General features: G+C 52.2%; 9 protein-coding genes across 9 annotated transcripts; 5 read left to right on the top strand and 4 right to left on the bottom strand.

The window, feature by feature from the left end:
• Nucleotides 1-330: 330 nt before the first annotated feature.
• K489DRAFT_388937 (uncharacterized protein) lies at nt 331-2,331 on the top strand (the record flags this gene model as incomplete). Its single annotated transcript, XM_033606458.1, has 1 exon — nt 331-2,331. The coding sequence occupies one exon, from the start codon at nt 331-333 to the stop codon at nt 2,329-2,331; it is 2,001 nt and encodes a 666-aa protein (XP_033460229.1).
• A 1,382-nt stretch (nt 2,332-3,713) lies between these two features.
• On the bottom strand, nt 3,714-4,497 carry K489DRAFT_227016 (uncharacterized protein). The gene has a single exon (XM_033599776.1). The coding sequence runs from the start codon at nt 4,460-4,462 to the stop codon at nt 3,965-3,967; it is 498 nt and encodes a 165-aa protein (XP_033460228.1). The 5' UTR covers nt 4,463-4,497; the 3' UTR covers nt 3,714-3,964.
• K489DRAFT_370758 (uncharacterized protein) lies at nt 4,452-4,964 on the bottom strand (the record flags this gene model as incomplete). Its single annotated transcript, XM_033603173.1, has 1 exon — nt 4,452-4,964. The coding sequence occupies one exon, from the start codon at nt 4,962-4,964 to the stop codon at nt 4,452-4,454; it is 513 nt and encodes a 170-aa protein (XP_033460227.1).
• A 284-nt stretch (nt 4,965-5,248) lies between these two features.
• Nucleotides 5,249-5,413, top strand: K489DRAFT_319912 (uncharacterized protein; the record flags this gene model as incomplete). The annotated part of the gene is made up of 1 exon (XM_033601418.1): nt 5,249-5,413. A coding segment is annotated over one exon (165 nt), but the record flags the coding sequence as incomplete, so codon positions are not given.
• A 2,608-nt stretch (nt 5,414-8,021) lies between these two features.
• K489DRAFT_410244 (inorganic phosphate transport PHO88) lies at nt 8,022-9,107 on the top strand (the record flags this gene model as incomplete). The annotated part of the gene is made up of 3 exons (XM_033607686.1): nt 8,022-8,035; nt 8,200-8,360; nt 8,692-9,107. 3 exons carry the CDS (start codon nt 8,022-8,024, stop codon nt 9,105-9,107), a joined length of 591 nt encoding a protein of 196 aa, XP_033460225.1.
• A 618-nt stretch (nt 9,108-9,725) lies between these two features.
• K489DRAFT_380592 (Adenylosuccinate synthetase) lies at nt 9,726-11,673 on the bottom strand. Its single transcript, XM_033604915.1, has 2 exons — nt 11,108-11,673; nt 9,726-11,033 (listed from the first exon to the last, which is right to left on the bottom strand). Exons 1-2 carry the CDS (start codon nt 11,271-11,273, stop codon nt 9,931-9,933), a joined length of 1,269 nt encoding a protein of 422 aa, XP_033460224.1. The 5' UTR covers nt 11,274-11,673; the 3' UTR covers nt 9,726-9,930.
• Nucleotides 11,674-13,086: 1,413 nt separating this feature from the next.
• On the top strand, nt 13,087-17,910 carry K489DRAFT_370755 (uncharacterized protein; the record flags this gene model as incomplete). Its single annotated transcript, XM_033603172.1, has 2 exons — nt 13,087-15,819; nt 15,874-17,910. The coding sequence occupies 2 exons, from the start codon at nt 13,087-13,089 to the stop codon at nt 17,908-17,910; spliced, it is 4,770 nt and encodes a 1,589-aa protein (XP_033460223.1).
• Nucleotides 17,911-18,670: 760 nt separating this feature from the next.
• Nucleotides 18,671-21,588, top strand: K489DRAFT_370754 (uncharacterized protein; the record flags this gene model as incomplete). Its single annotated transcript, XM_033603171.1, has 2 exons — nt 18,671-19,537; nt 19,558-21,588. The coding sequence occupies 2 exons, from the start codon at nt 18,671-18,673 to the stop codon at nt 21,586-21,588; spliced, it is 2,898 nt and encodes a 965-aa protein (XP_033460222.1).
• A 744-nt stretch (nt 21,589-22,332) lies between these two features.
• K489DRAFT_410240 (uncharacterized protein) lies at nt 22,333-23,167 on the bottom strand (the record flags this gene model as incomplete). Its single annotated transcript, XM_033607685.1, has 3 exons — nt 22,333-22,508; nt 22,591-22,733; nt 22,803-23,167. The coding sequence occupies 3 exons, from the start codon at nt 23,165-23,167 to the stop codon at nt 22,333-22,335; spliced, it is 684 nt and encodes a 227-aa protein (XP_033460221.1).
• Between the last annotated feature and the right edge of the window lie 1,727 nt (nt 23,168-24,894).

Genomic DNA, 24,894 nt, shown 5'->3' with positions numbered 1-24,894 from the left:
TCGGGCCGAAAGCTGCATCCGAACGTCAAACGGACGATCGATCAGTGGGAGACGCACCCTCCACGTCTCCGGCCGTGTAATGCTCTTACACCACCATGAAGATTTGTCTGCATGATCCTAGATTCGGGCGGCGGAGGCTCGTCGGTGTAATTCAAGAAGGATCAGTCTGAGGACGGCACGTACGCTGTACTGAATCCGAAGGGTCGCTCCGACATTGACGACATCGACGCCATCACGGGCTTTGAAGAGACCTACTTGCACCGCACAGCTGCTTTTGTCGCAACGACCAAGACAACTGCTCAAACTTCACCAGCTTTGCCCGCGACCAAGATGTCTCTGCTCTCATTGCCACTCGAGCTCCGACAGCATATCGCAGGCGGTCTTGAGCCATCCGCCTTACGGAACTTCAGCTTGACGAGCGTTGCTTGCCACGAAGCCTCACTTTTCGCTGTGTTCGAGCGAATTTATCTTACGGTCTATGAGCCTGAAGACTTGCGGCGCGATATTATCGCACTTCGGGATGCTCTCTCGTATACCAGTTCCTTCTCCTGCGTTCGGCATATCACCATCAAAGGAGCTTTGAGGGGCAAGGAACTCGAGCGTTCATCCGAACGTTGGCCTAATGGGTCGATTTGGACTGATTCTCTTGACATGGTGAGCCCACTGCTAGATGAGGATAAAATCTATTATAGAGGCATGTATGTAGTACCCGATCGGGATGTGATCGAGCCGTCGTCGGATGAAGACATAGCATGGGCTCCGTTAGTTGACCTCCTTAACAAAGCCGAAATCTCGCTCGAAGATCTCGTCTTCGATTGCCGAAGCCAATTTCCGCCGACTTTGCTTCGACTACTACATAAGCGACATCCCCGGTGTAGGCTCCATCACCTAACCTTTAACCTCCGATCCTTACTTTGTACTACCCCTCACGCCTACGAGATGGAGCTTGCTACATCGCCTTGTCTCTCTACGCTTAAGGCTATTTGTACTCCACGCGACAGTAATGGAACGGACGATTTTAACCTAGAGGCTGTAATGGAGCTAGCTTCTAGTCTTGCTCCGAATCTAAGCGAGATCATTGTCCTTAACCTCTCCCCAGGCGGCTCTCGTAGCTCTCGTTGGCCAAGAACTCGAAAGTCGTGGCGAAGCCTCCCAGGGTTTGTTCCTAGGAAGAAAGGACTACTAAAGTCTCTATCGCTTAGAGGTATTACGCGGTTGATTGACCCTCAAGCACTAGAGGATTGGGCCAGACATATCGACTTTACCTCTTTGCAACATCTCGCTCTCGGCGGGTGGCTCAATAATCATCGGGGTGGACTTACTGGCGAGACTATGGAATGGATGCAGACCCAGTCATTTCCCCGCCTTCAAACGCTCTCCGTCTATCTTGCACGCAACGATCTATGGGTAGAAAGGCCTCATTTCAGTCATCAGGCAATTTCGTTCTTCCGGTCTTTTAAACCTCTAAGACAACTATCTATCGTCGGGCCGATAGATTATCAGATCGTCGATACTGTTTTTACCCATCATGGACAGTCGCTTAGGAAACTCAGCCTCCATCCTCTCGAGGTAATACCCTTTCAACCAAACGGTCGCGATCCACAGGATCTACCTTTTTACTTTACTAAGGATTGCGTTTTACAACTACGGGATCAGTGTCCGAATTTAGAAGAGCTTACTATACTAGTGAAGCGCAACATGTCTAGAGCATCTGAGGCCGAATTATACAAATGTTTCGGCGAGATGAAGGCACTACGAGCCCTCTCCTTCATATTAGATTGCTCTAATTGGCGGGTAACCCGAGACCCTACGTACGAGCCTGATTTCGACGGGGAGGATCGAGAGCCCGTAGACGCTGAATGTCAATGGTTAAAGATAGGCGATGTGAAGGAGACCTTGATCAATTGTGCTATTGACGAAGCACTAGCCTGCTCAATCTGGAAGACCATCAGCCCGATCAAAACCGGCAGGCCGCTGGAGCGACTTAAATTGTGGCCGACCGAAGCGGGTGAATACGGCACCGGCTTACGGATGTCATACAAGTTCAAGGGCGTCATCCACGAGTTAGCTCGATCATGGCTAATCGAGCGGGGTCCGCGGAGCGATGAAGAAGAAGATTTTACGGTCAAGGAATTGCAGCTAGAAAGGCGACTCATGTTCAGGGAAAGAGACGTCATATTCATGTCCCATCATGAACAGCCTTGGATTTGGGGTATCTGCCGTTCCATCTGGCCCTCTCGAGATGGCACTGACGATTCTCGAGAGGATTGGTCGAAGTTCCGAGATGATTGGTCGAGTTTTCCTCTCGAAGAGCTGCCGCGTGGGTCATAAATCCTTCGCAAGCTGGTCGGTCTCTAACCAGTTCTATGCGCTCTAATCAGACATCACACGAAATCAGTACGATATGTCAGCAAGGTCAGAATTGGTACAAGCCTCAACCGATAGAATGGACTATCGTCCTCTCGCATATTCTGACGAGGTTCATATGTGCGAAGACTTCTTCGACTACCAGACGACAGATTGCGTAAAGGCCTCGCTGCACTACATAGCCTGCTGTGAGCTCTGAAGCAGCTAATCTGTCTTTGTAGCACTGCGTAATTTGCCGATATCTGTGCCCTCCTTCTGGATGCAGTCGCAGTCGCAGTCGCAGTCGCAGTCGTATCGAGCCGTGGTCCGAATCTCTGCTATACTGTTTACACTTGGCAGCTTGGGCCTTGTTCTATTGGCCAGTTGGCTGTGGGTTGTGGGTTGTACGGACGATTTGAAAGCATCGAGACAACCAAGGGGGGACCTCGAGTTTCTCGTGCCGTAACTCAATAAGTTGGACAAATGACGAATCAGCAATGCTCCCGTTCTTGCCAGGATCGCGATCGCACCGTGGGTTGCTTCAACCTGGGAACAAGTGAAGCTGTTTGAATTGTGCCGTCCATAATGATCATCGCGACCTTGTTTCCGTCGAAATCCTCAAAATATCTTTAAGTTGTAGACGTCCCAACGAAATCGAAGAGTGTCGTGTCAGTAACGTGGGGGCCAATGTCTACCTAGGTACAGGAGAGAGTGGGCGTATACGCTAGCGCGGAAGGACGGCGTGAAGACGAGCGCGAAGGACGGGCGCGACGAATTGAGGCGAAGGACGGGCGAAGGACGGATAAGGGCGATAAGCCCAAAGGCACGTGAAGTCAACATCACGTGTGAGGCAGGGACATGGAGATCATCGTGATAAAAATCCACCCCCAAACGGAACGATTCATAAAGGATCCGCTCGCCAACAATTATACCAGCTCGATCATGACGACCAGAAACCTCAATCGCACCTGGAGGGACGTAGTCTTCAAGCAATACGAGGCCGACCTGGAGGCGAACGAACCATTTCCAATCCGCTATCTCATAAATGCGATACAATGGCGTCGGGACATCATCATAAACATCCCTCAGAAGATAACCCTCCAAAGCTTTCGACATTCCATCTTCACATTTTTCACAGCCCTACACACCGCGGACGATCCAACCTACGAAGACGACTGTATATCCGTCAGGCCGAGAAAATCCCCTCCCAGAATCGACGAGTCTGCAGCCCAAGATGGGATCGACATCGCTCCTGTCGATGCTTCTCCTCACGATAGCAGCAGCTAATGCTTGGGAGTTCGTTGTCTACCCGAACCCGGAATGCGAGTCTACACCAAGCGGCGTCGTCTCGGGCGGCGGGAACACCGAATGCGCATTGACTCCAGAGAATCACGGAGCTTAGAGATTCACAACTTGAGGAATTACGTTCTGTATTTATGCGGCTCGTTCGATGATTGTATGAATTGATACGAACTTGAAGAAGCTTATGACAATGGAGAGGACGACGAATGCATCGCCCCAAACTTCCTTTGGGATGCGTACGAGGTCGGGAGCTGTTGATCGAAGGCTTTCCCTGTGAAGCAGCATGTCATTACACTTTGAAGCCATATGTACTCAACTAAATTTGTCCAAATGCCAACTCTGTCACGCGCTTGACTGTTCGAAAACGTCTCGCAAGACCTATAAGCGACCTAAGATATTCCATTATGTAGGCATGAGGCTTGGACAATATCGAGGATCTCACTCGATTGCCTGGTTCATGTACTACCGCTCGTTTGGGAGCAGTGTGATCAAGCGCACCGCAGGTAGGAGTGACGAGGGGCGGCGAAGTGCGACGAGGAATCGAATGAGGGGCAGGAGGAGAGGCGGACTGCCATGCGACTGTTGATTTCATGGAGGTACGATAGTAAGCACGGTCGCTAGATTGCGGAGTGGGAATATTATCGTTCGTCAAGACCCACTTGTTTGGAGGGGTTCCTGCAAGGGATACTGCGCAGCCAATCAAGAGGGTATGATTGAAGTGCCCAACGCTGGCGGGAGGGCGGCTTATCAGAGTTTCGATGGGGGGAATGTTTCGAGGACCATGACAGAGCCTACTCCTGTGATCAGACCTCATCACTCTGAGATAACTTTTGCGGGTGAATGCACGAGGTCATAAAAGGCGAGCGATTGAAAAGTAAACACGTCACACTTGTGCATTGGTGTTCGGCGATATTCATGATTCTCAGAGTTTGTATTTCATTCCAAGATATGGATTCATGGAATGACTTGGTCTCTGACATATGTGTTGCTAGTGAGCCTTTAATGGCAAGGGGCTCTAGGACCTTACTCCAGACCTCGTCGGCCTCGCCAATGTTATTTGTAATCAGGGCGGAAATTATCCCTGCGTCATTGTTTCCGACCATTGTTTGTAGCTGAGGGATGATGCTCTCGTAGCCGATTGCTTTACCAACGGATTGAGTGAAGCCAACATCGGAAGACATATAAACAATGTGTATGTGAAAGTGAAAACATGTCGGCAGTTGGTGGATGTAGAGCTTAAGTTGATCCTCTTGCAGCTGCGGATACGCACCCAAGATTGATCCCAAAATGCTCGCTCTCACCCTTGTCTTGGGCATGGTCAATACAACGGCTGTGTTTCAAGCCTATCTTAAAACCTACCTGCTAACCTATAAATCACCAACTAAGATTGGATGGATTTTTAACGTCAACCATTTCTTCAAATTTTTCTGCAGGTTATATGTTAGAAATGTCTTTGATCGGCGAGGACCCAGATTGTTGGTGGTACTCGGGAGCTCTACACTTGTTGCATCGATGATGTTGCTAGGGACTTGTGAACGTGGGGCTCCCTTAGCACGTCTCTTGATACGATAACTGATTGAGTCCATCAGGATACTGACATTTGATGTTGGTTTACGGCATGTTCGGAGGAATTGGTGGAGCTCTGCTCAAGACTCCTGTCGTTGCTAGCGTTGGTCATTTCTTCGACCTAAGAAGAGCTCTGGTAACAGGAATCGTAAATAAGAGCGGTTCCGTCGGCGGAATCGTCATTCCACTCATGCTGTAAGGCACCATCGATACGATTGGCTTCGCATGCCAACTCGCGTTCTCAGATTCTACTTATTGCACTCGCAACTCCTACCAATTTGATTATCCGGACACGTGTCGCGCCAAATACACAATCTCAGAGCCTATGGCGGGTTTGAAGAAACGGTTCTAAATAAACATACCTGCAATTGTTTCTCCAAATTCCCGGTTTTGAAGCCTGGCACTATATCGTGGCCGCCATTGAGCTTCTTGGCAGTAGCTGTTAGGTTGATCCTGATCAAAACATGTATCAGATATTACGGCGCAAAGAAATTGTACGATATTTTATCAAACCTCCTCGATTTGATGAATAAAGGCCCGCTGGAATTCTCACAGGGAAACCAAGAATCCACTTCAGAATCTCCTCGGTTGTAACGATGGTCTCAAGCGGACGCTGTTCGACCTGAATAATGCTTCTCTATCTACGCGTGCTGGGAAGCTGGGTACCACTACCATGAGAAATCTTTGGCATTTGGATAATTCCATTGTGCCGGACTCGCCATCACTCCAGCACGAATATCGAATTACGCTTCTTCACTCGTTCGATTCTCATGGCCTGGCACTTCGTCAAGCCTCCCGACAAAATCAGTGAGTAATTTCCCAGTTCCATAGGAACAGTGGTAGACTGTTGTTGCTTCTCGGAGCCTCTCGAGCCTTGTATCCAAAATATTGCGACTATCGAGGGTGAAGTATGTCAATTCGACGTTTGTATTACCGCGGCTGCGTTCGGCGACACAATGGGGGTGGATGGAATCTTTTAGAGCGAAACAATGCTTCAAACAAGGAGGCTTTTAAACTGATACGCCTTCATAAGTGATCAAAGAAACACCAATCTAGATGAAGAGATCAGTAATTTGACCTTGTTTGTCTCGTGGGTTTCCGACAGCTAACAGAAATTCGATTACTGCTGGGACCCGATCGACACGTTGTCACTGAAGCCAACCAAACAGTCTCCATATTCCACAGCTACCCTGCATACCCCACGACATATCTTCGCGATCCTCTTTCTTCCGATGCTGACGATGCGATAGCTTTGAAATAATACTTCCAAAGCATAACTACTTTGTAGTAGCTCGGTATTATTGCAACCTCAACCCTAATTTACCAATTACGGGCTATGGTGTTCCGATCCTTAATACTTTCCAAGGTGATCATTGACTACGGCAATGTTCAAACGGTAGACTATCGATATCGAAGAAACCAGTTCACCTGAAGTGGACATCACGTTGCTTTGATGCCCGTTTGGGCAATTCCCGAACTGAAAGCTGGATGGGATTGCTCGAAAAGGAAATTTCCACGAGTCTCGGGGAACGGGTGTGCAGATGGAATTCTCCGATTTGCTCTCCCGACAAGGCATATTCCGTCTCGAAACGACTGCCAGAGGAATCGTCATGCCGCGACCAGCGCTCGTGCGGCGTACATTCGCGCCATCGGATTAGAGGCGAGCCCTGGAAGGGAGGCTAGCTATCGCCGGATATCTATATATTACCCAATTTCTCACCCATTGTGGGAGCTCTCATTTTGGCAATACTAGCACAGCAGGGCAATAGCCCGTCTCTGTACGGTTGCGTACATACGCTCATTCCGATAACATTCCTTCTTGAGGTCCGGGCACCAGCTGAGATGTTCATTATAGTAGGAATATGCTGTATAGCCCTCGACCCACGAATTTTCGGAAGGAGTTGAAATTTGACAGCATCGTCAACACCTGCTACTACCCTGGTCCCGAGATGGCGCCGTTCACTGATGAGTGCAGTCCACTGGCTAGCATGATCCCGGCTGTATTCAATGCTCTCATTTGATGTTCCCCTGCACCCGGTCGAGGGTTTGCATGAAGTATACCACCAACGTGAATCGAGCAAGCTCCAAGGTGATACCATGCAGCACGGCTTGGCGGGTCGATGAAGTCGCCGTGTACGTACACCTAGTTTGAGAAAAATGCGTGCGCCGTTGCACTGGACCTGGACCTCTCGTCTACTGGCACCAGCGCCAGAAGATTAGTTCTGATCCATGGCTCGAGATGAGAACGTCTAAGCATCTAATACAAGGATACGACATAGATATCTTTCTTCATGCGCCTCACGGAGATGAGGTTCGGAGAGTGTCTCCGAAAGACCTCTGGCAAGCCATGTCCAGGCGGGTTGTTGTGATGGAAATGCCAACATGGCTCCATTTCAGTCTGTGCGTGCTTGTACACTTGATCCGTAGATATCGAACGTCATTTTGCACATCCTCGCGACGACGTCCGGGCATATATTCGGTCAAAAATCGACGAAGCACGAAGATACTGAGGGGAAGTCGAACATTGAAAGAGAAAGAGAGTGGCGGTACAATCTGGCCGGGCATGGGGGCGGCTAGATCCGCCCGTCAAACGGCGCCCGGCCAGGTGAATTTCGCAGAGACGGACGGCGGGAGAAGGCCGAAGAAGAAGCAACGTGGAGAGTGACCACGGGATTAACAAACAATTAATTTCCATCACATACCGGACAATTTTGATATCGACATTCCCTCCACCCTGTTACTCGACTTGACAAACCATCACCACAACCAACTCCATACACAGTGAAAAGCACATCACCACCGCCATCATGAATCCCCAAATGTACGTCCCATCACCCATCGCCTCCATCGTTCCAACACCACCAGTCGCGCGCAAGGCGACAGCAGCAGCAGCAGCAGCATCGCCACCCATCCCGCCCGCCAGATCAAGCGTGTGCGATCGCGATCGCGATCAATGCCATACTGACCCGAATGCCCTCGATGCAGCACCAACCTGGTCATCATCCTCGTGATGATGCAAGCGGCCAAGAAGATCCCGTTTGAGGACCCGAACGTCCTCAACGGCGTGCGTGCGCTGTACATCCTGAGCAACGTCATCATCTTTGGAGTGTACATGTACACCAAGATGCAGATCGACAAGAAGCGCGGTATGTTTTTTATGTTTCTCTTTGCCTCGTTCATGTGTGTGAGGAGATGGTTGCGGTGCGGTGCGATGACGGGATGAGGAGAAAAATTTGGAGGGAGAGCAGTGATGGAAAAGAGGGAGGGATTGGTGCAAGAAGTGGGACCCGAGATCAGCAATACAGTCTCGTTCCGCGAGAAGAACAGATTCGCAAATGGAGGAGCGTCATGATGGGTGAAGAGGAGGCAACTGTCGCGTGGCGATGGAAACCATAGCTCAAATCACAGGAACCCGCACATGACTGCGTAAGAGAGAAGAAAGGCCCACTGACATTTCCCCCTCTCTCTCACCTCCAGACATGACCGTCCTAAAATACATCGAGCCCGCACCCATGGGTTCGACCGAAGAGCCCAAAGCCGTGACGACGACCGTGCACGCTTACGACAGCCAACAGCTGCGCGGATTGTTCAAATCGCAACTGATGGGCATCGGCATGATGGCGGTGATGCACCTGTACTTCGCGTACACGAACCCGCTGCTGATCCAGAGCATCATCCCGCTGAAGGGCGCCTTCGAGGGCAACCTGGTCAAAGTGCACCTGCTCGGCCAGCCCGCGACGGGCGACCTCGCGCGGCCGTGGAAGGCCGCGGCCGGCGGCATGATGGGCATGATGAACCCCGGCGGGGCCGGCGGCGCGGCGGAGATCAAGACGGATAAGAAGAGCATCGAGAAGGCGGAGAGGAGCGGACGGGGCGGCGCGAAGGAGGAGTGAGCTGGAGATCGTGAGGAGGTCTGTCTCGCGATCCGGGGGACGGAGGGGGAGAGAGATCACGGAGAGGATGCTATTTGTTCCTGCGCCGTGAGGGGAGGAGGGGACATGGGAAAAAGGCACCTTTCCCCTGTTGTAACTATGTACTCCTCTTGTTTTTCGCGACATTTCTCCACCAACGTCTGTCTTATTACTTCCTCACTGTTTGAAAGGCTTTGTCATGCAATCACACCTCCCTCCCTCGCTCCATCTCCCTCTCCCTGCCGAAAAGAAAGAGAATAAAAACGAAAACGCAGCATAACGGAAAATAGATTCCCAAAGGAGAACCCAAAATGAAGTATAACAACTGACCAAGAGAAAAGAAAAAGTCAACCTTATGGACTTCTCGATCTAAGAGATTCTCACAATTTTCATGCTGGGTACAGTTTCGGAGGTGCAATCGTGTGCATGTGGCAACTCGTTGCCGCCGATGATTCTTTACGGTACCGGATTTCATAACCCCAGAACATATCTCGAGAGCGTCAAAAAGAGGAGGACAGGAGGGAGGGAGGGAGACGTCTCTCATACCACCCCATCTATGCTGCCCTTCCTACCTGGAAGGCTTTCCCATTCTGTTTTTTTCCCCTTTTGCTACAGAACGACACGTGACGATGATGAAGGAGAAGAACAAGAAAGTAACGGCGATACGAAATGGTTCAGCGATCGGAAGAGAAAGAGAAAAAAGACGAGGCGTCTGCGGAGAAATATTCCCGTGGTCTTCCTATTTCTTTTCTATTTGATCCCAAATCCATCAGGGTTGTCCCCGCTCCCGACAGAACCCCGTGCTCTAATCCCGGATGATCATGTTCTCCTGTCCCGGGCCCGTGCCGACATACTTGATCGGGACGCCGACGGATTTCTCGATGAAGAGGATGTACTTCTTCGCGTTCTCGGGCAGGTCATCCCAGCGTCGGAGGCCGACGGTGGGGCTCTTCCATCCGGGCAGGGTCTCGTACACGACCTCGACCTTCTCGAGGACGCTGAGATCGGCCGGGAAGGCGGGCAGGACTTGCCCGTCGACGCGGTAGGCCGTGCCGACGAGGATCTCGTCGAAGTCGTCGAGGATGTCCAGCTTCGTGAGGTTCAGCGCGTCGTACCAGTTGATGGCGGTGGAGAATTTGACCACGACGAGGTCGAGCCAGCCGCAGCGGCGTTTGCGGCCGGTGGTGACGCCGAATTCGCGGCCGACGGTCTGCAGCTTCTCGCCCGAGGGGTTGAGCTGTTCGGTGGGGAAAGGGCCGCTGCCGACGCGGGTGGTGTAGGCCTTGACGACGCCGATGATTTCGCGGATCTTGCGCGGGTGGATGTTCAGGCCGGTGAAGATGCCTCCGAGGCCGGTGTTGGACGAGGTCACGTAGGGGTAGGTGCCGTTGTCGATGTCCAGCATCAGCGCGTTGGCGCCTTCGATGAGCATCTTGACGTCGCCGCGGACGGCGGATTCGATGAGCGGGCTCTGGTCGGTGGCGTATTCGCGGAGTCGTTCACGGTACTGGTCGAAGCGGGCGATTTCGTCTTCCGGGTCGTATTGGAGGAGGCTGCCATATCGCTTTTGGAATCCTGCGGCCAACTGACGGAGTTTCTCGTCGAAGACTTCCTTGTGGAAGACATCGGAGACCCGGATACCGCTCCGGGCGGCCTTGGTGGAGTATGTTGGACCGATACCCTTGCCTGTGGTACCAATGTTGCGCTTGCCCAGCTCGACCTCTTCTAGTCCATCGACCTTGGTGTGCAGGTCGAGGTCGACGTGACACCGGTCGCTGACGAGGATGCGGTCTTTGGTGTTGATGCCGCCCTTCTCGAGGGTATCGATCTCTTTGAACAGACCTGGGACGTAGACGACACAGCCGGAACCGATGAGGTTGACGCAGCCGTCTGTCAGGACGCCGGATGCTGCAATCGAAAAGTGAATAGGTTAGCTGAAAATCGCCCGTTTCCCTTCCCAGCATGGATTCTCAGCCACTCACGCAAGATGTGCACGTCAAATGTCGTTCCATTTTTGACGATCGTGTGACCGGCGTTGTGTCCACCCTGTGCGCGACAGCACAATTGAATGCCGCTGCTGGCGATGACATCGACAATTTTACCCTTGCCTTCATCACCCCATTGCGAGCCGAGGACGATAGTCGCCATGATTTGCAGTCAATTGACGATGGCGGTGGTTGCAGTGCAGGCTTTTCTTCAATATTACTTTTTGGTGAAGGTTGTGGAAATGAATCACGGTGGCCGATCACGGTGGATGATGTGGTTGCGACTTCTGCAAGACCAAAGCAGACGCAGAGAAGGATGAGAAGCGTTTCCGGGAAGATACAGTAAGAGTCGCCATTTTGTGAAAGGGAAAGAAAGAGGGAAAGAAGGAGAAGGACGAAGCCAATTGAAAGCGATGGTTTTGTTCGTCCCTCGCTCCACGGGCGCGGCCTAGGTTGCCGCTATCTCCCTTCACAGTACTAGATACTCTCACCATCAACCGACCGAGATACGGCGCGTAATGCGAAATGAGTGAGTGAGTCGACTACCGACGCCGGTCTCTTTTTTCCCATCCCGAACGTCGGCTGTTGTCGCAAATGACACGCCATTGGGGTGAAAGTTTGGTGGGGTGTGGAGACTTTTTGCTTTGCCCCCACCTGGGCACCTTTCACGGGAAATGCGCGTAACCCTCCCCTCCGCGACGCGTGCCTAGGCAGGGAAGGCATCTCCAGCACGATCTCCCTGGTTCATCGTGACATCTCCAGGGCTGGTCTTGTAGCCTCTTTTCTCGCTCATTGCTGATGGATGTACGCATATCAGACACGTTGACTTGGCCCTAGAGGACTAACGATATGTCTGCATCGAGCATCTGAGCAATCTTACGTTCCGGATGGGTTGCGCTGCGATGGTTAGACGGATGAACACAAATGCTCCCGATCGAGCCAAATCAAGTTCGGAGAGAGGAAGCATGAGACTACGCAAGGCCTGAAACGATCGCCGAGTTACATCGCCTACAGCTCCAAATGCGATGAAGCTCGAAAGACACATCGGAGTGGATGAGCGAGGTCGAGCATGTCCAGGATGATCCGAGCAAATACAGCCGCGAATCATGTACAAGGATTGGGCGAATCGGACCGCGCAATCCTATGCATGAACTGGTACGAGACGTCACCGGTCTCGTGTGGTAGCATGCGTTGGAGTGCGCCGTCCGATTTGGCCTACACCTGTACTGTACCTGAGCTTCAGCGATGCTGGGACTTTGCAGAGGTCTCCAAAACTGGCGTCGGACATATCATCTCCGTCAAGTAGACTCCACGAGATCTTGCAGCCAGCAAGCAGGATATTTAGGAACATATCTGTTCCATGGAGAGTACGACAGACCTTGCAGTGAGAGATTTTCGAAGCTTCCGGCGCGCGAAACGTCACGCTTATCTTACTTTCTTCCCTACACGGGATGATAGCGGTTCACATGAGTGGCGTTTGTCCTTGTCAACCGAAGCATGCATAGGATAGGTCCTCTACGAAGATCATGATTTCCCATTTCGGCTCACTGACCCTTTTCGGGAGGCACATGGGAGGCCACACACGCCCACCATCTCGTGCTCCTCACCGGTCCGCTTGCAATCACGAGGCGAATTTTGCAGCCAATGCGTTGTGCAGTATCATTGCGTCGGAGCAGGAATGCTGTTTTGGGCCAAACTGCACCTCGTGGTGGGATGCCACGAACTTTATTCTTTCCGCGTCGAGGGGTCCTGAGAATTGCAATTCGCCAATTGCAACGATCTACGCTGCATGCAGCTGAGAAGGAGCCGTCGATACGCAATGGTCAGAGTCAATACGGGGCCCGAGAATGTAGGATATAATGGTGCTTGCTCGCCGTCGCTGTTGTAGTGCACGCTCGAGCGCGATCAGAATTCCAACGCAGGCAAGCAGACTGCTCCCACCGCCATCTGCTTCCACCGTCATCACAATCGGCACCATGGTGAAGCCCGTCCGAGACCCAGAATTGGAATTCGACACGGAGCGCGACCTCGATGATGTTTGGGCGGACATGCTCGTGCAGTATGCAGCTATAACCGACGACCCCACCCTCTCGCCCGAGGGCGAAGAGCGACGACAACAGTCACATGAAGCCCTGGTGGCACAAGTGCTGCGCGATGTTGAGGCCAGCCGATCGGCGAACAAATCGTACGCAAAGGAAATCCTCCTCAAAACGGGCGGGCTCCTGCAGAAGCTCGGTGGCGTACTTGCGTCCGCCGCCAGCATTGCGTTTGGCCCAGCAGACCATTGTTACAATGCTATCAGCTTCGTCGTCAATGCCGGCAAAGAGTACAGTAAAGTGATTGACGGCTACATAACGCTGCTGGAGCATTGCGCGACATTTCTTGCACGTATAGTACATCATCTGGAACGAGCCCGGGCCGAAGGAGAGGCGCGTCTGCCTCCTCATTTGCGGAGATCGGCCTACAAAGGATTAAGCATATTCCTGACGGTACAGGCTCACTGCCGCAATCATGCTCGCAGTAAGCGCACCAAAGCGAAGTTGTTCTGTGCCGTTGTGCTCTTCAGCGATGACGACGACGTCAAGAGCAACCTCGAAAAGCTGACGCGTGTGTCTTTCGACCTCACCGGCGAAACGGCGGATGAGATCCTTGGTGACGTCAAGGGTCTCGCTCGGTGGATCCAGGCGACCGACGTCGAAAGGCAGCGCCACGAGGAGGAATGCCGCAGACATTTCGAAGCTATCAAAGACATTAAGGACAGCATCGATCACGTGGCTAAGACTACCGAGACGACGGGCATGCTCGTCGGGCAGCTCAAAGCAAACAAGGACAGTGAGGAGAACGTCAGAAAAATCGCAGACGCACTCCACCTTCGAGAGTCGGACCGGAAGTGGGAAGGACAGCACAAGGCTGTCCGCAAGCTGGCAGGAACTGGTAAATGGATGCTCGCGTCAGATGAGTTCAAGCTCTGGGCAAAGCTGAAGAATGAGCACAAACTCATCATGCTCGAAGGCAACGAAGGTTCTGGCAAGACTTACCTTTGTAGCCATGTACTCGACTATTTGACGGACTATGCCAATCGCGCAGCCAACGAGCACGTTTTTGTGGCCTATTACTTTTACGAGAAGGGCGCCAGCGCAGATGATTGCATCAGCGCCCTGGTGTACCAGCTTGCACGGAGCAATGAAGCCTACGCCGCTCAAGCGGCCTCAAAGTGCCCTGATGCAGGCTTCTTTAGCAGTGCTTCGAAGATCTGGGAGACATTAGTCGTCGGTCTGGCAGATTCCCTCAAGGATCATTATTTCCTAGTGATCGATGGCTACCCTGGCGACAAAGAGGGTACAATGATGAAAGACCTGATCAATCGGACCATCGTGTCAGGCAATATCTCCATGAATCTCTTTCTCTCCGGTCGCCATGAGGATTTGATAGGTCTTTCAGACAAGTGCCCTATCTTCTCACTCGGCGTGTCCGATCTTAGTTGGGATGACGACGAGCGTGCACCATCCCCGAAAAACAATGATGATCTTCTTCTTTATACAAAGCATCGCATAAACAAGCTATGCGAGGAGAATGGAGATTTTCGAGGCATTCTGAACGATCCCGAACGAGACATTGCCACAGAATTCGTCCGTGGAACGCGCGGCGATTTCGCGAAGCTTGTCCACAAACTAGATGAAGTAAGTGAAGCGCAGAATCCCTCGACTCTCGAAAAGCTTATTGGTCGCGCGGGTGAAAGCGATCAGGAAAGCTTCGACCGCGTATTGCTGGGCTTGTACGATACGCTATCGCCGGAAGATATCAAAGAGCTAAACATATTGCTGCCATGGATCTACTACGGTGGAGACCTCAGTCAGAAACTGCTTCGAACCGTCGTGCAATGGAAAACCGGCCAGGTCTGCTGGTTAGAGACCCACATTCGGACGAAGTTCAAAGCACTTCTCAAGCTGGATGAACGCAACATGGTCAGTGCAGCATTTGGCGAGGACCATGTCCGTGTTGCGACATCGGACGTCAGCAACATCAGCATCAAATCGATCCAAGCGACCGATGTGGCCTTGCGAATTGCTCGAGTTCAAAAGTGTGAAGTCGACCTGGTGCAGCACTTCGTCAAAGCGTATTGCACCGATGACTTGTACAAGCGCTTTCAATTCGACGATTTCTTCCGCGAGAAAAGCTCTGGATCGTTAGAAAGGATTCAACTCGATAGCGAATATCACATCGAAGCTAGTATCCTGCAGACCTGCCTTGAGGCTCTTGCTGATAACACGACCGACACTGACTTCGAGCCACTTCGTGGCTATGCTTCTTACAGGCTTGACGAACATCTTTTGGCTTTAAAGCCTTATGAAATCGGCAAAACAGAACTACTTCGTCTCGGTGAATTGTTTTCTGCCATCCTCTGGGACGACGAAGCCATTGATGCATGGTGGTCCTGGGACTACGCGTATGATCTACGTTCCTGGTGGCTGGGCGACTATAACAACAACATCCTAAAAAAGCTGGTCGAGCTCTTGAAGCATCCGCACGTTAAGGCCGCTTACTCGTCGGACTCGGAGCGATCGCAGGGAATCTTGGCGATGATGTCGGGTATCGAGAACGAGTCCCAAATCCTCCGTCAAGTTGCTAAGAGACTCGCGTCTCGGTGGCTTCGTGCTGTCGATCTAGACATGCGGTATTTGCTATGCAGCTATGATATCTGGGCCAAGGTGGGTTATCGCGGGAGTTGCACAAATATATGTGTTTTGCTGATGTGGGGATAGATCCAATTGGACAAGAATAGCAAAGATTCCTATCTATGGGCAACCACTTCCATCGAGGAAGTGGAGAAATTTATGGAATTCGCTCAAGACGCCTCCGCTGTCTCTGTAGACAAATTGCAGCTTGAAACACGCAAAGCTGTCGCCCTTTGGGCGAATGGGTATATTAAGGAAGCTGTGGATGTCTGCTCAATTTCTCAATTAGAATCCGGGGCCGACAGACATTGGCCCTTGCTCCTACTACGAGCCGTTATCCACGTTGGGGCCAAGGAGTACACTAATGCACTGGAATGCATACGCACTATGATGGATACAAACGAACTATCCAAAACAGCTAACGCCGAGTTTACAAAGGTTTACTGGAATAGATTGTTGCTTCTTAAAGGACAATGCCATCAGTCTTTGAGTCAAGTCGACGAAGCAGCCCGCTGTTACCTCAAACTTCTGCAGCATGGAGGGGATGATAACGAACAGATGTCTGTGTGTAGAAATGCCCTCGTGCAGCTTCTCCAGACATGGACTGAGTCTGAGAATTACCTTCTTATCGTTGATCACATCAAGCAGTGGAAAACCGACAGGTTTGATAATTCCAAGGAAAGCAGTCTTTACTGGTTCCGCATGGCTTTGTCTATGCCCAATTTCCATCCCTATGTTTTGCTTGCGATTGCTCGTACAAACACACACGAGGTCATCAGTGCTCTTTATAAGAACACTAACGAGCGTCTCACAAAGAATAAGAGTGAGGGCGATAACAAGATATTGGCAGAGACGCTGTGCTTCTACCGCGCATGCATACTTCTCTACTGCTCTACAAGCGACCAAGAGCAGAAAAGCGGACTGAAGATGCTTATGGAAATGATTCTTAGCGCGCAGGACGGTGATTACGATAGGTACTCTCCGAAGCTCATCGCTGTTACGCACGTCACTCGGACTTTGCTCAATCGCGGCATTGTTCTGCAGAGACAAGTTGAGACAGCATCGGAGGAGCATCAGCAGAATGTGGAGAAAGGACGCAAGGAAGTGCTCAAGCAATTGCGCCACATCGCGACCTTTCACTCGGACATGCTAAAAGCCTGTCGACGTACCCCATACCGGGATCCTCGGCTCGCCTTGGCCCGACTGGAGCTAAAGGTTGGCCATGAAGTCGAGTTCCGGCGGATCATCAAAGACCTCCTGCATAAGCAATTTGACCACTGGCCGGAACCAGAGGAGCTTTGGGCCATCTCAGACCGCCTGGGAAAGGTTGCCGTAATTCTGGGGGCAACTGACGAGGACCAGGACACGATTGCTGCCTGGCAGCTGACGAACTTGCCAAACTTCAAAGAGCCAACTACCAGTGCATCAAGCACTTCGACCCTGGAGAAGATCTCGACAGAAGACGAAGCCGAAGGCACGAAGGCGGACTTGCTAGATGCCCAGGTAATGGCAGGGTCGCAGCCTACAAACAGTGATGCTGCCGCGAGCATGGGAACATCCGCAGCGGCAAACGTCACTGTGAATCCAGACGAAAGCGTACCAGATCCAACCACGAGCACAGACTCCGAAACCTCGTCAGATTTAGTCTTCGGCAGTGAACCGAATTTTAGTTGCGATGGTTGCGGCGTCGTCTGGGCCGTTATGGAAGACTTTTATGCATGCAAGCATTGCGCCGTAACGCAGCTCTGCGCGCCCTGTCATGTGAAACTGCTCGCGCGGCAGCTGCCACCCACGACATGCAACCCCCATCACGAATTCGTCCACGTGCCGCCCTTTGATCGCCCAGCTTGGGCCGCCCTCGGCCCGGGCAACATGCTCTACGGCGGTAAAGTCGTCTCCCAAGTGGCTTGGTTGGAGCAGTTGCGCACCAGATGGGCTTTGCGACAAGATCAGATCGATGCGCGACGGGATCGGCTACGGAAGCTGCTCGCAAAGATGTTGCAGGTCTACGTGACGTCTGTGGCGATTGTGAAGTTTTGGCGAAGATATAAACGGGAAAGGTACGAAGACGAGGAATTTCAGCGTATTGCCCTCGTGGACGGAGTGTATACATGGGTGACATGAATTTGAGGTTTTTATCCACTTCTTCTAGACTACAGACATGATACTTGTTGTTGAGCCTCGCATTATGGTGCAGCCAGGAGTCCTGCTTGCTGGTCCGGGAACAGCGAGTCATAGGCCATCAATCGACTGGGTGGGTGAGAGTTTGGCGGGGGGTGTGAGACTTTTCGCGTTGCCCCACCAGAGGAAACGCGCATACCAGGTAATTAATCATCCCCTCGGGGCGCGTGTCAAACGGTCACGTGACTTAATCATCGCCGGCGACATCCTCGATTCACGACATACAGGTCATTGCAGCTGGACGTGTTTTTGTCTATGAACAAGAGCAAGGACTAAGCCGAACGATGAATTTCGCCACCCTCGTCTCCATTGATTTGGAAAACTCGTATTTGACGCATCGTAGAGGGCAGGACAGCATTGTTAGATTCATGATGGTCGGTCACTTCGGAGCCAAAATGCTGACATTGGGATGAATCATCGGTAATCGGTAATAATCAGGCCTCCAGGGCTTACAGTGAGGGACGCCTCAAGCAGAAGACCTTAGCCCCTCTGATCAATTACATTACGGCGACTTCCACTATACAGCATCTCAGCTGAACGATAGAACCGGTTCAATGCTAGGGCAAGGGAGGATCATCACAACTCCTGTCGATGATTCCACTGCTGTAATGACATTTGCTCGCTTTCGACGCTGTCTCCATGCACGCTTCGATTGATCATTCCTGCCGTCGTCCTCGCATCCGAGATCATGGTGGAACCCATCATGACTCAAATCCCGACACCTGGCGAATCGAATGAAGCTCAGGATCCGTCGACATTTGAGTATCCCATTCACCGCACGGGAGAGGATAGCCACGAATCCTGCGTCCGTGTGCTACGGGACCTACACGAGACACTATCGCCAGCGGACATCAGGCAGCTGGATATCCTGTTGCCATGGATCTACCATAGTAACGACCTCAGTCGAGAGTTCCTTACCAATGTTGTATTGTGGCATACCGGCGAGCCCTGCTTGTTGAATCCACATATCCACAACAAACTCAAGCCTTTCCTCGAGCTGGACGAAGACGACTGGGTCAGTGCTGCCTTTTCGGCAGACCATCTCCGCGCCGCAACATCAGAATATAGCAACGTCAGCACTGAACACCCAGACATCATCTATCTCGAGACTCCAGCTCGCATCGAATCCCATATCTTTCAAACATGCCTCGAGGTCCTCAGCAGGAAAACCACCGATGCCGACTTCAAGCCACTCCGGCGTTACGCTCGTGGTAACCTTGACGAACACCTCCTCGCCATGGACGCCGACGAATTGAGCGAGCAGGAATTACTAGACCTCGGTGAACTAATATGCGCCATCCTCTGGGATGAGGAGGCCATCGATGCTTTGTGGGGCTGGAGTTATGCCAACGGGATGCTTACCCGATGGCTGTGTGAGGACGATGACGCGAAATTGAAAAAGCTGGTGATGCTATTAAAGAATCCACACGTCAAGGCAGCCTATACAACGGCTTCGGAACGATCGAAGGGGATCACGGCGATGATGGAACGACCTGGAAATGAGGCCCGAATCCTCGCACAAGTTGCCAAGAGGGATGCGGCTAGATGGCTGCAATCTGTCGACCTGGACGTACGGTTATTGGACTGCAGCTATGGGATCTGGGTCAAGGTAACTCCATCATCAGAGAAGTCAGACAAAGAGATGTGGTTTTGCTAATGTCGGTCCAGATCCACTGGGAGGGCGAGAGCAAAGACTGCGGGCCATGGGCCAGGCCTTCCAGGGCAGAGCTGGAGGACTTTCTGACATTCGCTCAAGAAGCACTATCCGTCCCCATAGACAGTGTGCAGCTCAACGCGCGAACGGCTCTCGCGTTGTGGAAGTATGACTTTGACGAGGAGGCTGCGGCAGTCTGCTCGACCGCCAAGTCGGACCCGGGAGCTGACAGACACTGGCCTTTGCTCTTACTTCGGGCACGCATCCACCAGGACGCTGATGAGTATGCCGATGCCTTGGAGTGTATTCACACCATGATGGCTTCAAACGAGTTATCCGAAGATAGCGATGAGGCGTTCACAAGGTCATACTGGAGCGAGGTATTGTTCATTCAAGGCCAGCACCATCGATCATTAAAACAATTCGATGAGGCGGCCGAATGTTTCCTCGGATTTCTACAGTACATCGCGAAACATGAGAGGTTTCAAAGATCTCAATGTAGCAGTGCCGTCCTGGAGCTTTTCAAGACCTGGACTGAAGCCGAGAAGTACGCGCTCATTGTCGACCACGTCAAGCAATGGAAGCTTGACCAGACCGATGACGGTGCCCAGGAAGCTGGACTCGACTGGTTCCGAATTCTCGCACCCATGACCAAATTTCATTCCTACCTGTTACTCGCTGTCGCTCGCACAAACGCGCACGAGGTCATCGGCGCCCTTTACGACGATGCCATCGAGGGTTTCATTAACGATGACGGCGATGAGGATAGTAGGAGATTCGCAGACATGCTCTCTTTCCACCGTGCCTACATATTCCTCTATTGCTCGCCCAGCATCTCGGAGCAAGACCGCGGATTAAACACACTCGTGCAAAGGATCCTCCGCCCAGATGACAAGGAAGATTGGACCACCGCGGCGCTCACGGCCGTTTCCCACGCCACGCGGGCTTTGCTCACCCGTGCCATCGCCCTGCACAAGCAACTCAACGAAACACCCTCACCGCACCACCAGAGATCAGAATTAGAAACGAACCTCGCCACCATAGTAACCCAGCTAACAACCATCGCAACCCACTCCTCACCGCTCCTGACCGCCTGCCGCCGCAGTCCGGACACAAATCCCAATCTCCACCTCGCACGCCTACACCTCAAACTCGGCGATGAAACCGCATCCCGAGAAATCATCAGAGATCTCCTCGAAGAGCAATTCGATGATTGGCCGGGACTTCACGACCTGGGAGAGTTATCTGATCGGTATAATAACCTCGCGGTTATCCTGGCTGCTGTCGATGAGGATTCCGATGCGGTCGATGCGTGGCGGTTGATGAGTCTACCCGGCTATAGTGATGGTGCTGATGGGACTTCGGAAGATGAAAGCTCCTCCAGACGCAGCGGTAATAGCGGGATCGGCAGCAGCAGTAGTACTACTCGCGAAACTTTCGACGAGATCCCTTCGACGACAGATGCCCACTCTGATCGCAAAGACGACGATGACGAAGATGACGAGGAGGAGGAAATGATCCCGTCCGACGCGGTTCAATCAACATCTCCGCAGCCAGCAGAGGACGATCCCGCCTCCACAACCACCCTCACCGCCGCCGCAGAGTCTAAGACCTCTCCTCCAGAACTCGTCTTCGGCCGGGAACGCACGTTCTCCTGCGACGGGGCCTGTGGCGCAAGCCGTAACCCCCTCCCCGAAGAATTCCACGTCTGCAGAATCTGCCCCGACGTCCAATTCTGCACGCCCTGCCACGCCAAGCTCCTCAAAGGAGTCCTCAAAGGAGGAGGGACTCTCCCAGCGATCGTCTGTCGTCCCGACCATGGGTTCTTGTATCTCCCGCCTTTCGATCGTACAGCTTGGGCGGAGATCGGATCGGAGGCGATGTTGCTTCACGGCCGCGACAGCGAGGTGGTTTCACGACAGGCTTGGTTGGAACAGTTGCGTGCGCAGTGGGGATCTCTGCGATAGACACCCGGGTCGATGCGGCCGCGAACGAGGAGGCGGCACGTACAGCCCGGAGAAAGAAGTGGAGCTTCACCGGGAGATGATTCGTCGGTGATTCGTGAGAAGGTTCCGGCAGGGATACCCGCCGGCAAGACGAAGAATTCTCTTATGGCGCGTTTGCTCTCGTGGATGGAGTGTATACTTGTGCGTCATAAATTCGGAGCTTCACTCCGAAGCCATATCCCGATCATCGCCTGTCATTGTTGTTCACATGCGGGAGCCGTGCACGATCCGAGCGGATGACACTTTTCCTGTAGGACAGATGACGTATCCCGGTAAAATATCCCTCGCAGACAGACTTGACTGAAATCTGTTGAATTGGACCCGAAGTGTGCATGATACCTTCGCGAATATTTAGAGTCGTCGGACCGTTGGCTCCGATTCGACCAGACTCCTGAAAGGCATGCCTGCAAGGATGACCCGGTGTGTTCATGTACGTACGACTCGTACTCACAAGCCGCTTCGTCTGTCCGAGATATCGGTCAAGAGTTGGTTCAGTCACGGGACGATATGAGACGTGCAACGGCTGTTGAAGATGTCGATTTGTCGCTTGCTTCAGTGTAGTTGCCCTGTTGCTGGCCGTTCGTCGAGTAACCCGACCTATGTCTCCCAAAGAGACTTGACATATCACGCCGCCAAGCCCACATCGACAGCCTTTCGTCGGAATACTTCCCGGTCGATTGTGCGCAGTTGCCGGGCTTCGTTATCTTAATTCCCGATGTGGACGTCTCGGAACACATCCGGGTTGGTGCGCCGCAGCCGGAAGGCTTCACTTTCGTAGCCGACCTTCACTTTCAGCGGTGCTCCCAATGCTTGCTGTTTGGGCCTGCCAGACCCATGCGGACCACTATTCGCCGGGTGTCGGAGTTGGACGTGCCAAATCACTGCGGCGTGGATCCATCAGTCGATGCTCTGAGAACCCCACAGCGAGGCATTTGCAGGAAGTCTGATGCAAGAGGAACTCACTATCGTACCACTTCTGGGCTTCTTCGACGGCACTGGTGGCACTGGCCAAAAACTCGTTCGCTCGCATGATGTGACCTCGGACATCCTCAAATGCATAAGCCTGGCGGTAAGTCCTGAGAAATTTGAGGCGGCTTTCAGATGATCTGTTCAGAGAAGAAAAGGTCAGACCCGATGTGTACGTTAGCCCAAGGAATGGAAGATAGCATCGATACCTCACAGTCTTTCTGCCCCATGAGAGGGCCAATTTCGCAAGCTCGATATATCCCTCCGTGGTTGCCGGGCGTAGTATTGCTGCTTTCATTTCGTTGAATTCTCGACGTGCTAACCTTACAGCCTCGGTGTCGGCTTTGTACTTTCGGTATGCGTCCTCCATTGCATCGGAGGCCTGTTTAGTGCGTCGGTACGTGTTTTGATCCAAATTGTTCCTCCAGGCTCTGACTGCTGTCACTCTTTCTTTCGCTCGGGACAGCTGTGAAGGCATTTTGTCCGTTATGGCTGGGATAGATCCCTTGATCTTTTGCAGAGCTTGCCGGGCGCTGTCAGATCGGAATGACGATAAGGAGTTGCTGGGAGACATGGCGGCGGTCCCGATGATCTGAAGTTTGGAGATGGTTTGTGGAGGTCTCGCAAGTAACTTCGATGCTGTCGGTGACGACTCTTGTGTATGTTCAGCGCACACAGGTGAATTCACAGTGGAAATATATCGAGGCGCACGAGAGCAAGGGAACTTTAGAAACTCGTATAATCGGTCGAACCTTCGAAGGCGAGGAAGGGGCACTTGAGGAAGAGGTGTGGAAGTCGGAAGAGGCTGAAGGGCTGCTACGGAGATGTTTCTTGTCCTTCGACAAACTTTGATTACGGTGCTGTACCTCTGAGGAGTACATACGCCACGGTATTCATGTTAGCAAGGATTCGAGGATCAAGGTGGAGTCACAGAAGGCGCAGCAGAGGTTGTTCCCCCTTTAATTACAATATCAGGCAATGCATTTCTCAAATTAAGGCTCAAAGTTCATGGCGTCCAGAGGCTCGGCAGACTTCACCCGCGAATGCGAGTCATTGTAGCACATCGATTCGCATAGTTCACGCTCCATGGAGAAGCGAGGTTCAGCGTGTCCAGGGCAAAGCGAGTGGCGGATGGGCTCCGCTACAGAGCCAGGAGATCGTACTGGAAAAGATCAGACGATGTACTTGCTTATCCAGACGACATGACTTCTTGGTCTCCGGTGGAGGTATTCTCTTGCTGTGATTATGGGACACCTTCGCCCAGACCAGGGTGGGTACGATGCGGTATGGTGTGATTTGAGTGCATGTGGCTTAAGCCAGCTGACGTTGCGTTGTCAAGATACGGCGCCTCACAGTGCCTGGTCCAATCGCCGCCAAATTCTGAGAAAACGTTGGGATTTCATGAATACATGACATAAGATATCATGACAGCGGAATTCTTTTGTGAATGAAAATTGTCTACACCCACCGTGCATAATCCACAAGGCTTGTGTCGGTGGTTTTGGCTGGATTATGCGGCTTGCCCCTTCTCAGCAAAATCCGCCTCGTCGCGCCGTGCTTCTAACTAAGGACGTTCGCGGCGCTCTTCGTGATACGATCGCGAACTGCAAGCTCGCATAGTCGGTCGTTGAGTTTGCGATGAATATCGTCGTAAGCATTGAATACGGTGCTCACGAAAACAGCTCGTAGCGATTTGTGTGCGAGAGGGACCTAAGAAGTTGACACGATGCGGCGGATCACGTACATGTACTTTGGACGAGATTCGAACTCCGTATCCAGATAGTTTTCCCATATACAACTATGTCAGGCGGGTTAGAGTCTACATAAGGTTCCGCATCATTCGTGGCTCGGAATAACACAAGCATCGCAGCAAGGCCTGTTGGCTCAGCAGGAGTCTCGGTGAAGTTCTACGACACGCCTTGCAGGAGTGCACGACTTGTCATCCGCATCAACCCAAGAGAGTTTTCGAGCTTACAAGTGTGGCGTCAACATTACAGTGCCTCGAGCATGGAGGTCGCAACACCCACATCACTTTACAACGCGGTGTGCAAAACAATCCGTTGAGCGTCATCTCCCCTCTAATCTAGACGCAAAACAAGGACTAGAAGCTGCATGCACTCCTAGTGTCTTGCTTCGAAATCGGCCTCTTCATCAGCAACAAGATGGTAGCGGCCGATGGCTGAGCGTCGCAGGTCATTGTGAGGACAGGTCTATTTACGAGTGTGCGATCGATGTCGCCGTTTCATGCTGCATTCACCTTGACATCTGTCAGATCGACGGACGACGTTGCGGTGATGGCCC

Source organism: Dissoconium aciculare (genome assembly GCF_010015565.1).
Source record: "Dissoconium aciculare CBS 342.82 unplaced genomic scaffold K489scaffold_6, whole genome shotgun sequence".
NCBI lineage: Eukaryota > Fungi > Ascomycota > Dothideomycetes > Mycosphaerellales > Dissoconiaceae > Dissoconium > Dissoconium aciculare.
This window is presented reverse-complemented; position numbering and strand designations above follow the sequence as displayed.